The following is a 14,077-nucleotide window of genomic DNA, read 5'->3' as shown; positions in this document are numbered from 1 at the left end:
CGCACACACACCCTGACTTGCTATTTTTATGTTTGTTTGTTTCAAACTTAGATAATATGTTATCCATTCTTGCTTTTCTTATGAACCATGGACACTTCAATGTGCCATTACACACAGTAGTATATAGTAGGTATTATTGTCCCATTTTTTGAAAGAGGAGCCCTGAGGCTTACAAAGTCAAGTAATGGGCATAAAGTTCATCAGTTGGTAAGTGGCAGGGCTGGGATTCCAACCAGTCTTGTCTGGCCCCAAAGTCTGACTCTCTCAGGCTATACACCACCAACTCCCTCAGAATAGAGGAATTCATCCTTCACATCCTTCTTGTGTCATATGCCAGAAATGTGGACCTCAGCCACACGGTGTTTTATTTGAGCCCCAGGGCCTGCATTTGGCCCTCAAATAAAAGCCTTATCCTTTTTCTCCTTACCTTTCCCAGAATTCATAGTAGGCTTGGCTGGTGAAAGGCTGACTGCTGAGAACGCTACAGTGTGGCTAAGCTGCAGATCTCCTTTATGATGTTGCCCTGGGTATCAATATTATATATTTAGGCAGCTGTTCTCATCTGTGCCAGACAGTGAAATCTGTTCCATCAACATGACTGTTGAAACCTCTGATTTTTGGATGCTTTGCCCCCATGTCATCCTCTGTAGCATCATAAAACAATTAGATTTAGGCTTAGCATTAATTTGAATTATTGTCCAGTTTCCAGAAAATATCTCCTGGAAATGTCATGAGGATGTATGACATGTCTTTGGAGATATTAAGTATTGAATTACAATATTATGTCACCCTTCCTCTGCCTTCTTTGTTTTTTCTCCCATCTCTCTTTCAACAGGTATGATTTATGTTTCATCCACCACCAAGAGAAGCTCAGTACTTAGAGAAATAACCAGAGATGAATATTGACAGAAGCCAGAAAAAAAAAAACCCACGACAAACAAAAATCCTACTATTGTGGATAGGTTTTCTTTGAATGAGAAGGGCAGGCATCCTGATGTAACAGAACTCTAGACTCAGAGACAGGCAAACTGAGTTCTTCAATTTTGAATCATCAACTTCCTGGTTGTACAATTAGGGCATGTATCTTTAACCTCCTTTAGCTTCAATTTCCTTGTCTGTAAAATGGGAATGAAAGTAACATTTACCCATCAGGGGTATTTCTAAGGTCAATTAGATTAATAGTGGAAACCTATTTTCATTTGGTAAGTGCATTCAGTGAGTGAGACACACAGGTAGTCACACTTAATTTCCATGCAAATACCTCAAGGTGAGTACTATTCATCCTCTTTAAGATAAGGAAGCAGAAAAAAGAAATATTGAGCATTTACCATGGTCACACATAAGGATTCACTTTTTGAATCCAAGTGTGCTCACCTCACAGTCTATTTTCCTGCTGAAGGCTTTTCTAGACAAAAGAGAACACAGTAGAAGGCAAGAAAAAGGAACACTCAACACATGGGCACAAACACACACACAATGACACAAGAGACACAAAGCAGGCAGGTTCCTTGGCCTAATTTGGTAGTTTGGCGTCGAACCCACAGCGTAGTAATGAACCAAATCTGGGGAAGAATTGCTAATATGGTTATTCTTAGTGCTTACAGTTGTGAGCCGCCTTTGCCAAATAGCTCCTTACATTTGGGCAGATTGTTTGGGAAAGGCAGAAAGAAGTACATCTTATAAAAAAGGGCATATGGAAGAAGTGGGAACAGGGCAGGGAGCATAGCTAGGCTGGTGGATTCATTTGTTAATTCATTCAACTATTCATGTCTTAGCCGCAAACTTTGTATTTTCATTCCAAATATACTGAACCTAATCTGTGCCAGGCATGCTTCTAAGGACCTCTACAATGTTTTCTTGTGCTTGCAACACTTCGAGTAGAATCCCTCATTCCTGCTTTACCCAACTCACCCTGGTGATTGTGAAAATCAGAGGAGAAGCTGCTGGGATAAGCTGTTGATCTAGGAGAAATGAGTATCAGCTGGTTGGGTAACAGTAATCTGACTTCTTTTTTTTTTTTTTTAATGAATCTAATGTCTGATTGTGCCCCAGGCAGGAACACCATGTTGCCCAATTTCAGTATGTACCATCTAAGTAAGATGCAATTATTCATAGAATTATCTGTGCTTATGTGTGTGTGCACATATATGAGTATGCATATGCATTTATCCAATTGTATATACACATGTAAAATACAGAACAGTATGTATCATATATATGGATAGATATACAATTATAAATATAATGCATTGTTTATTGTATAAATTTTGTCCACCAGAATAGTACAACATAAAGGCCCTAGATGGGCACTATTCTAGCCACAGGCAATTCAAATACATTTTATTTAATAATCATAGAAACTGTGAAGTAAACATTATTCCCACTGTACAGATAAGGAAATGAAAGAAGTTTGCCACAACTAAGTGTCTTGTTTCAGGATCAAACAGTGACTCAGTGGCTGGGCCAGGATTTAATCTGTCCCTGTTTGACTCCTGTCAAAGTTTCCATCTAAGCTCATGTCTTACTTGGGCAATTGACAGCGAAAGAGATTTTTCTATAGTAGGGAGTCAGAGCTAAATGACCTTTGGGTTTTGGGAACAACTGTTCACTATATTCATTCAAGAAGCACTGATCTTAGATCAAAAACAAATTCAACATTGAGATTGAGACATGCATAAATTCCCAATGAAATAATGAAAAAAGTTTAAATTTAAAAAGAAAATAAATAAATAAGTTCTTAAATTAAAAGTAAATAGCTGCTTTTAATCTTTAACCAAAATTCTTCTTTAAAAATTTAAATGAGTTAAAGAAAAATGAGAAAGCATTTCGTGCCTTTGTTCTTTTCCCATTACCTAGTTTGGTACCAAACTGTTGTATCCCTGGTGGAGAAAATACTTTTTTGAATTGTCAAGACTTCAAACCTCTTTTGTCCAGACTCTAACACCCTTAACTCTACTTTGAAGCAAGACCATGGATATATAAAAGCATGTAGAATTCTGTGGCAATCTGTTTTTAGCCAGACTTTGATCACAATTTGAGGTAGGGAAGACAGAAAACGGTAGAAACACAATTATCAAGAGCAGATTGGGCATGACCCTTTAGTGAGACCTCTATTTGGAAAGAGAGTTGACCATTTTGATACAGCTTTATTTGAAAACATTTTTTTTTAAAACACAAACACTTCAAATTCCAGTGGCCTATTCATCTCCATGTTCCTTTTTCTGGGACAACTAGTGATGAACTGTCCCATGTTGCTTCCATGACATGGTCCTCTCAGGACTCTCAGGGTTATTAGCATGTCCTACACCTGAGGGAGCTCTAGCCTTATGACCTCCCAGTGTTATTAGTATGTCCTACACCTGAGGGAGCTCTAGCCTTATGACAACTTACCCCACAGGATCTGTTCTTGACTACCAGTAGGAAATCCTGGAATAAACCCTGAGCTAGAAGTCCCAGTGCTTGTTTGCCAGTCTGGCTGTGACACTTTCCAGCTCTGTGGCCTTAGTAAAGTCAACTGACTTCTCTCAACCTCAGCTCCTTCATGGTACTAAGAGGTTGGAAGCCACAAAGTCTAGGTTGTAGTTGTGGATACTTCACTAATCCCAGTAGGATCTCAGTCACATCTCAACTCTTTCTTGACTTTCAGTTTTCTTATCTCTATAAGAAGAGGGTCTGATTGAAACTTACATTCTCAGTGAGGACACAATACCTCTAAAGGGGTGAAAATTGATCTTTAGGGTGATGTGAAAAAATGTTACTCTCTTTATGTACATCAAAAACACTACACAAACAATACATACAATATATAGGCAGGTACATAATATATCTGTGGTATTAAAATTTTATGGATAGGATGTAGTTAAGGGGAAAATATCTAAAAAGTTTCCTTTGGGGAATTCAAAGCAAAGAAAAGGTTGAGAAACTCTAGAATAGAGGTACTCAATGTTTTCTGATCTTCTTTAAAATTAGATTATATAGCTATCATCACATCATAAAATTCTGATTTTTTGTAGGATAATTCCAGGAAGATCCTAATCTCACATTGCTGTTTTCTTCAGAGCTCAAGAAAATAGTATTTTCATGTAAAAATGAACAAGAAGAAAGAGGTTGACTCCTTAAAACTGTCATTGGAACTTCTCACTGTTTTCTTGCCTTTCTTCTTCCTCTCTGTCATTTGTGTCTTATTCACACACTTTATATGCACTATAATCCACCTGTCCTTTCAGTGATGTTGGAACCAGATCAGATACCAGACTACGAATATGGGTAGTTGATGAAACTAGCTTAGATCAGACAAGTGTTTCCATCCTGAACTCCATGGACTTCTGAAGGGTTCATGTATAGAATTGTCTTTCACTTGTTAGTGCCCTTTGAAATATTGTGCATTTGGTTTTATACATTTGAAAACTTTGTTCTGAAAAGTGATTCATAGGGATCCCTGGCATAGAATAAAGGTTAATAAATGGAGCAAGTGGCAGGCTTAAGAGATATTTGTTGTCAAATGAGATGGAGCTGGTATATTAATTTACTGGATAGCATAACAAAATAACACATACTGACTGGCTTAAATAACAGAAATTTATTTGCTCCACAGTTGTGGAGGTTAGAAGTCTGAGATTAAGGTGTCAGCAGGGTAATTTCTTCTGGGTCCTCTTTTCTTGGCTTGTAGATGGTTGTCCTAACCCTAGGTCTCCATGTAGTCATTCCTATGTGTGCATCTCTATCCTAATCTCTTCTTCTTATAAGGACATCGTTATATTGGATTAGGGCTCACCCTAATGACTGCATTTAACCTGAATTACCTCTTTACAGACCCTGTCTTCAAAAACAGTCACATTCTGAGACACTGGAGTTTAGGAGTGCAATATATATATATATATATATATATATATATATATATTTTTTTTTTTTTTTGAGTTGGAGTCTCACTCTGTCACCCAGACTGGAGTGCAGTGACCGCTCCCGCCCACCGCAGTCTTGACCTGCTGGGCTCTGGCGATCCTTCTGCCTCAGCCTTCCGAGTAGCCGGAATTACAGGCGCGTGCTACCACGCCCGGCTAATTTTTTGATTTATTGTAGAGATGAGGTCTTGCCTGCCCAGGCTGGTCTCGAACCCGCAGGCTCAGGCAATCCACTCACCTCAGCCTCCCAAAGGCGCGGGATTACAGGCTGAGCCACCAAGCCCGGCTAGCATATATATTTTGAGGGGAACATATCCAGTTTATAACAGGTAGAGACCATACTGAGGCACAGAAGAAATTTAAAGTTGATCCAAGGCAAGGAAATGACTAAGGGAAGAGAGCTGGAAGGGGAAGATCAGGAGGGAAGACAGAGATGAGTGGCTAAGGAATCTCAGAGATCCCTGTAAAAGATCCACTCCCTCAATAACGATCCTTGAGAGTGGTTGTTCTCATAACCTGATGCTCCTAGCTATCCAGTTTATCTCTGTCCACTCTCACAAATCCCAAACTTGTTGTAAACCTCATTTTTGGTAGTTAGTGATGGATGGTGGAATGTATTCAGACCTGACTTGGGGCTCTGTGGACTGGGGAAAGGGTAAAAGTGATAAATTCTTCATGGGTCTATGAACTGTGAGGAGATGCAGTCCTCATTTCTGCTTCATCACAGTTTATTTTTCATCCTGTTCTCAGGAAAGACGCTGTTCCCAGGTCCAAGACCCTGACAGATAGGATCTGCAGTATACATGATGTAACAGAAGGGAGAGAATCTTTCATTATTTTACGCCTAAAGGAAGAGACAGGGAAAAAAAAAGAACTGAAAACTTTTGGTCAAAACATTCCCCATACTTCATTTGTGAAGACCATCTTTCAACCATGCCATCTGTCATTCCTTTGCTCACTGTTCAGCACTGTGACCAGAGCCTTCCTTTGAAATCTCCTATCCATGGTTCTCAGAGGTCTGTCTCATGATTCGAGGTGTAATGAAAGGGATTTGCAGCTGCTGTCTGGCTCTCCAGGCAATTTTGTCTGGTGATACCTCCTTCCATGGTATTTTTAGTCCTCATCTGTAGCTTTCTGTTTCTTTGGGAGCGGTGTGCCGCTGGATTTTAAGAGAACACTATGTAGTGACCTGAGCTCCCCAGCTCACCCCGATCTATGTTGTATAATTATAGAAGCAGGCTTATAATCAATGTAATTGAAGAGCAGAGTTAATGAGGACCTCCGTACCCATGCAGTCCCCTGAGCAATGCCGGGTTTCAGATGCTAGATAAGGAAATGATTGGGCTGAACTGAAAATCCATTTGGCTAATTAGATGATGTATATTCCCACAAGCCAGTGGGAGAAAAAAATATGTGTGTGTGTGTGTGTGTGTGTGTGTGTGTGTGTGTGTGTGTGTGTGTGTATATATATATGTATGTATATATATATATATATATTTTAAAATAAGGCAACATGACATTTTGAAGTTGAGATTTTGGCAGAGATGTATTTCAGAGTCATTGCTTTCTGGGGAGATCTATATGAGTATAGAGAGAAATCTCAGAAGACTCAGAAAAGGGGGAGGACTCTGTAATATAAAGCCAGAAATAAAAAATAAAAGAAGGGTCCAAGGGAAAACTAGAGAAATATGAGACATATGGAATAATGCATTTTTACTCCTTCCCCATGTAGTTTTTATTCCCAGAGAAATTCTAACATTTATTCAGAGAGTGTTACTTGACACTCTTTAACCTGGAGAGGGTTCTCTCTCTCTCCCTTCCCCTTTCTCATTATCTCCCCACATGCCTACACCCCAACATCTTCTGAATCCTCACTACACTCTAAGCACAATAGTGACTATAGAGTTAAATGAGGCATGATCTTTGCCTTCAAGAAACTGTAGAGGGAAGAATAAGTGAGGGCAGGGCAGAGGACAGAGGGAAGCAGACACTCATGCCTTGCCTTAGATGGGCCATATCTGATCTTCCTTCCTAGACTATGGGTTCTCAGTTGACAACATGTTTTCTTCAACCAGGGCTTGGCACATAGTATCCAAATGAATGAATTAATCTATATCATAGCATATATAGATGCCAATGGAGTGGAATATCTCATACGTGTTTTTTTTTGTTTGTTTTTTTTCAAGAATCAAAGGTAATGCAGACATATTTATTATTATTTTTTAAATCACTAACCCTAATCCTAATATTGTTAGTTTTTTTTTAATGTGTGAACTTTCATACAATCTAGTTAACAAAATTTCTAAAATACTGCATGAGGCCATGTTGCACATATTCTGGTCTTTTTTTATTTTAAAGATGTGGGGTACAATTCAGGATTAGGTAGAAAAATGGTCATTGTACAGGTAACATTTGGGCCTCCCTTTGGTCTCCACTTCATCTGGTTTGATATCAGTTACGTTTATTGATATTATGTGCCCCCCGCCCCCGGCCGCCCCGCAGTGTCCTGCTATTGCCAATCCCTTTCTTATAGTATTATGACAAATGTTCAGTGTCCACTTATGAGTGAGAACATATGGTACTCAGTCCTTTGTTTCTGTGATAGATCACTGAGTATTATAGACTCTAAATCCATCCAAGTTGCTATAAAGTTCATATTTGTGTCCTTCTTTATGGCTGCATAATATTCCATTATATATATATACCACATTTTTTTATCCAGTCCACTTTTGACTGGCAGCATGGTTGGTTTAGTGTTTTTGATATTGTGAATAATGCTGCAATAAACATGTGTGCTCAGGTATCTTTTTTATAGAATGATTTGCATACTTCCAGGTATAGTCCCAGAAGGGGGATTACTGGGTCATATGGAAAGTCGATTTTTAGATCTTTTAGGAATTGCCACACTTCTTTCCACAGAGGTTATGGAATATCTCATAAGTGTTTAAAGAGATTAAGAGCAGAACAAGTCAGGTCCAGAGTTGAGACTTAATGGGTAAATGCCATGTGGGCAGCTGTTTCCTCTGGAGAGATAGTTCCTTATGCCTTGCTTCCCTCACTTTGCTTTTCCTTTCTATATTCTTCAAGATATAGCTTAAAGGTCAACTCTTCGATGTTCCTCTCTGAACCCTCTTTCTACTGCCCCTTATAGCCAAAGTAAATGCTTATCTTTTTCAGACAGTTCTTACCGCACTCCAGGTTATATTAAAGAAACATTTAGACAGACAATTGTTCTCCCTTGTTTAGTCCATAATTTTCTCAGTGGATTCAGCCCACTTCTTGGTCTGTATGTCTATTTCTTACACAAGAAGGAGTTTCATTGATATGGGTTACATGAACACATTAAATTTGGCACAAAGTTACTCCTTTTAACTCTCTGATATGGCACTTTCATGCCACATGTTCCTTCCCACTGAATCTCTCTGGCTGCTCCTCTGCTTCCATCATCCACATCACAAATCCTTGGAGTGAACAAAAGCTCAGGAACCACAACAGTAACATTCAAGTTTTAGTTTGGAACTGGGGAGAATCTGAAAGATTAGTCTTATGTTCTGGCTATCACAGGATGAAAAATTTAAACTGTGGGATCTATATGGAGGCATTTCTGCTTCACAACCCTGTCATGAAGTGAGTTGATCTTCCCTCTAGTCAAGCCTAGAACTCTGATTTCATTAAATACCTTGACATTCACTAAACTCCTAATGTGTGCCAGGCATTTTACTGAGAGCTAGATTGATAGGGACTAATGAGTCATGACCTCTTCCTTGTAGGAAATCACGGTCTATCAGAGGCAGCAAAGGCCCTCCTTCTCTACACCATATGTACTAAAGAGGAATGCACCGTCTACTGAGGAGGAGTGAGAAGACCACAGAAAGCAACCTGACCAAAGCCTCTGATTCTTAAGAGAGCCTGGAAAAGTGGGAGTGTCCCAGCTCTGGAGGCTGAAAGATCTTGATTGAGTTTTCACTTTGGCCATTTGCTCGTTTTGCAAATTTAGCCAAATTAATTTCTCTCTGGACCTCATGTTAAAGTGGGGGCAATACTTATCCTGCAAGATTGTTGTAAGGCTTAAGTGAGCAAAAATGTAACATATTCACCACAGGGATAAACAGAGAGGGTATTCAATGTACAGTAGCTTCTTTCTACCATTAAACCAAATGTATAACTCTGTATAATATCTTTAAAGATGTTAAGGATCACATGCTGTCTTAGTTTGTTCAGACTGCTGTAACGGTTGGCATATAAACAACAGAAATGTATTTCCTACAGTTCTGGATCCTGGTGATTCCAAGATTGAGGTGCCAACATATTAGGTGTCTGGTAGTGGCTTGTTTCCTTGTTCGTGTATGGCCACCTTCTCACCTTGTCCTCATGTGACAGAAGGGGTAAGGGAGCTCTCTGGGATCTCTTTAATAAGGGCACTAACCCATTCATGAGGGATCCATCCTTATGCTGTAATCATCTCCCAAAGGCTCCACCTCCAAATACCATCACATTGGGGATTAGGTTTCAACATATGAATTTTGGGGGACTATAAATATTCTCTTTTTTGTACCTGCTTTCAAGTCAGTCCCTTCCAGAGGGACTCATACTTGAGAGAAATCTGTTAACTGGCACTGCACTTGGAACTTTCAAATTTGTAAGATATCAAAATAATAATCAAAATAGTTCCTGTTGGTTGAGATTTCACAGACTTCCTGGGACTTCATATACTGTAGTGGACATTGTGATGCTGCACCCAGATCTCTAGTTAGCACCAAGGCTGCCATCAGTGTTGCTGGTTGAGCATTCTCAGTTGACTCCTTCTTGGCCAAATGACCGATTAAAAGGGACCACTTCACTCAAGGCTATGACCCCCCCCCCCAAAGAATAGCCCACTGTCTATGACTGGTTAATGTGAGGGTACAAAGGCCTGACATCCATGTCTTGATTTGGAACACCTCCCAAGCTCCCAGTGAGATCAACTGAAGACTTTGCTGCATTTATATGGCAGTTTGATTTTCTCACTCTGCTCAATCCCACTTGCTCATACTCATATAAGAAATCTGCTTGGTGGCTTGGTGGCTCAGCCTGTAATCCTGCGCCTTTGGGAGGCTGAGGTGAGTGGATTGCCTGAGCCCGTGGGTTCGAGACCCGCCTGGGCAGGCGAGACCTCATCCCTACAATAAATCAAAAAATCAGTCGGGCATGGTAGCACGCGCCTGTAGTTCCAGCTACATGGAAGGCTGAGGCTGAAGGATCGCCGGAGCCCAGCAGGTCGAGGCTGCGGTGGCCGGGAGCGGCCACTGCACTCCAGTCTGGGCGACAGAGTGAGACTCCAACTCAAAAACAAACAAACAAACAAACAAAAGAATATGCCCCCTCCAAACCTTCTACCTTACCAGGATCTGACTTGGAGTCTGTTTTCTGATGATTATGGCCTAAGATAAGTCCATCATCTCATGTAACTTTTTTGTCAACCCTGTGAAGGAGGAATTGTTATCCATGCTTTTCATGTGAGATAACTGAGGGTTTGTTTTCTTGTCCAAGTGTTCAGAATTCATAAGTAACAAACAGAGTGAGGATCTGAACTCTTATCTTGGTGATTCTATTATCTTTATCACTGCACTGTGTAGCTTTCCTGAAGAAGAAGGATTAACCAAACTCAGCCCTGGGACACAATTCAATATCCATCTTTCAGTCTTTAGTGAGAATAAATACAAGAATTATCCATTTAAACAGCATGACTGTGCCTTTTAAAAGAAAAATCTGTAGTTGATACTGATGTTCAGTGCCTTGCTCAAGGACCCATGTGACATGTTTCAGCTTGGGCTTATTTCCAGGGGGCGAAATATGGCTTTGAAGATAGATTTGCATATCTTCTTTTGCCAGAAATTTGTAATATGGAATCCAACACACACCTTCTTTTTTTTTTTTGCTTTAGCTGCCAGAACTTTAGGGCCAATTTCATATGTGGTCATTTCTTTGTCTCAAATATTATGTACTTCTTCTCATAGATGCCTCTTTTATTTGCATCTGAAATTAATGCTGTCCACTGTGCTTTTCCTTAGGGACTCATTGTATAGGGTGATAGAAATAATATTATTTGTGTGAGTTAGAGAAGATAATCATTACTTGTCATGCCCTTACGCTTTACAGGAAAAATTCTCCACCCACAGCCTTAGATGCTCAGGCAGCCAGGTGTGGTCTGATGTGCTCTCGCCTTCCTGGCCATTGCCCATTTGACCACAGCTGGGCACCAAAGCAAAGAGAAGTGCAACCATAAGTCATCGAACTGAGTGTGATGTGACCTGAGAGAGAGGCCTCTGTTGAACTCATATGATGTTTATTAATTGAGTCCCTTTTTGGAGAATTTGAATTGCATACATGAAGAGATATTTTTGGATAATAGTAAAGTAGAGAGAGGCAGAAAAAAAAGAGAAGCTGAATCATGTTAATTATAAAACACAACTTAAAGGCTCCTGCTGCTGACGTCTCTAGAGTTGCCATGAATCTGGACCCCAGTCTTCAAGCCCAGCCTGTTCTGTTTGGATACATATTTTTCCTCCTGTGAAATTCTATCTTTTTTTTTTTTTTGCTTTATTGCTACATACATACACTTATCATTTATAACCATATGCAGCCACCTTGAATGAGCTTCTGTTTCTTGCCTTTCAAAAAAATGTGTGCATACATATGTGTGTTTATGTGCATGTGTGTAGAATATGTATTTTTGTAACTATTATAAATTCATATAACATATATTCATATCCACATATATATAGATTAATGAGGACTATTTCTGAGTAAAGATTGCAAAGATTGGCCCACACGGCACTCAAGAACAGATTTTAGCCATCATTGAAAAATTGGTTGATTACAATAAAAATCTAAATTTTCAGCCTCTCTGGTACCACTGACCTTGGGTTCCATGTGGAAAGACGTGACTGGAGCCACGTCACAGCTGCATCATATTGATGGTGCCTGCAGTGTTCATTGTATCCCAAGCCCCACCTGTACCTATTGCTACCCAACATCAAGGCATTCTTTATGGTGTGGAGCTGCTTTATTCCTTACAGGTGCTGGGGATTTCTTTGGCACTCTCTCCCTGCTTCTACCTCACTCTCCATCTCTTACTCTATCTCTCCGTCTTTCTCAGAACACGAAACAAAACACAACACAAGCTGGATCAGGAGGCCTGGATGTTGTTTTCCTTTACACTCTTTCATTGATAACCTGACCCTTGTGGGCATTAGTGACCCCTATTGAGAGAGGATACTTGGGTGACAGGGGCATTAGCTTTTGGGGGAATTTTTGAAAAGTAATCATTCTTTATTAGAACAAGTCAGGTGCTGGCTAAGTATTTTATTTATATGAATTTGTTTCATTCTCACATCAATTCTATAAGCCAGGTTCTAAAAGTATTCTAATTTACAGAGGAAGTAATCAAGGCCCAGATGCACTGACTTGCCCAGAGTCATGGCTAATGAGGACAGATCCAGGACTGAACTCACTTCCCCCTCAGTCCTAAGGTCTACTCTTCACTACTATGCCGAACTCTCTGGTGTCTGATTCACCTCTGTCTCTATTGGCTTCCAACACCGTGACTGACACATTGTAGATGCACTTTAAAAGCTTGCAGACAAGTGAGATCAGGTGCCTTGGAGGATGTGGCTTGTATAAACCTCTCTGTATCCCTGTAGCCATCAGTGAAACTCCAAAATTGAAGAGAAAGTAGCTTTCTTTCTTTTCACCCACAGGGAGCAGCTTCGTGGTGAGTGAAGGCAGTTACCTGGATATCTCCGACTGGTTAAACCCAGCCAAGCTGTCCCTCTATTACCAGATCAACGCCACCTCCCCCTGGGTGAGGGACCTCTGTGGACAGAGGACAACAGATGCCTGTGAGCAGCTCTGTGACCCAGAAACTGGTAAGCCATGGGGGCTAAGATGGGGATAAAGGGAGGGAGAGTATAAGTTGAAGGAAGGTCTGTGCTCCCTCTACCTGGAGAACCATGGGTCCTGAGCCATTGACAAGAGGCTTGAAATAAAGACCCATCCATTTAATTGATGCTAAACTGTGTGCTGCCATGCCTGTCAAGGGAAGAAATTCTCAGAGAACCTCAGAATCTCAGAGTTAGAAAGGACCACAGAGAACATCTAGTCCAACTCCAGCAAACCAAAATGTCTACATATTAGACATCCCTAAGTTTAGATCTTCTTATTTGCTGGGTGTTCTTTAGCAAGACACTGCCTATCACTGAGTACCAGATAATGAAAATAGAACCTGATTTCCAAGGCTTTTGTTAAGATTAAATAAAATAATATATGGACATTGCATAACATGCATTTATTGAGTAGCCAGGCACATTTTAAAATATTGGAAACACACCAGTGAACAAAATGGGCAAAATCTCCAGCCTAATGAAGCTATATGCTGGGGGGGGGGCAGTCAGACATTAAATCTGTGCTGTTTCATACTGTAGCCATTAGTCACAATTGTCTATTTATTTTAAATGAATGAAAATGAAATAAAATTAAATATTTATTTCCGCAGTCACACTAGCCAGATTTTAAGTGCTCCATAGCCACATGTGACTAGTGACTACCTTCTTGGACAACACAGATATAGTAATAGAACGTTTTCATCACTCTGGAAATTTACATTGGACAGTGCCTCAATAGACAAACAAACTGATAAATATATAGACCCTGTCAGGTGATGACAAATTCTGGTATGGAAGGTAGAAATAAAATACAAAACATTTGGAGTGTTAAGCTGAAAGTTGTCAGTATTTACAGAGTGGCCAGGGAAGTCTTCTCTGAAATGGTGACATTTGAATAGGCACCATAAGATGGGAATGGAAGGGACTACGCCAATATCTTGGGGAAGAGTGGTCCAGGTAGAAAGGACCTCAAGAGTCAGCATTCTGTGGTGGGAGCACACAAATGTGCCCAGCATTAGCAGAGGGACCAGGATGACTGTGGAGAGTGAGAAGAGAGGAGTAGGAGGTAGAATCTAAGAAGCAGAAGGTTTGCAGATGGGGTAGTAGTTCAGGGCCTTGCACAAGATGATTGGACTTTGGATTTTACTCTGAGTGAGATGAAAAGTCACTGGAAGATGGTGAGCAAAGGAGCAACATGATCTGGCCTACATTTTAACAAGATCACTCTGGCTACTGTGTGGTGAACTGGTGGAG

The 14,077-nt window shown here is 40.3% G+C and overlaps 1 protein-coding gene across 1 annotated transcript in view; it reads left to right on the top strand.

The window, feature by feature from the left end:
- Positions 1 to 14,077, top strand: part of LOC103273039 (astrotactin-2) — a 358,841-nt gene that overhangs the window by 22,706 nt on the left and 322,058 nt on the right. The window contains exon 2 of the mRNA XM_021718790.1: positions 12,641 to 12,808. Coding sequence (XP_021574465.1) covers positions 12,641 to 12,808 — 168 coding nt within the window. The remainder of the gene's footprint in view (positions 1 to 12,640; positions 12,809 to 14,077) is intronic.

Source organism: Carlito syrichta, unplaced genomic scaffold (assembly GCF_000164805.1).
Source record: "Carlito syrichta isolate Samal-C Ts95f unplaced genomic scaffold, Tarsius_syrichta-2.0.1 Scaffold313459, whole genome shotgun sequence".
Lineage (NCBI taxonomy): Eukaryota > Metazoa > Chordata > Mammalia > Primates > Tarsiidae > Carlito > Carlito syrichta.
The sequence above is the reverse complement of the archived record's forward strand: the minus strand, read 5'-3'. Positions and strand labels throughout refer to the sequence as shown.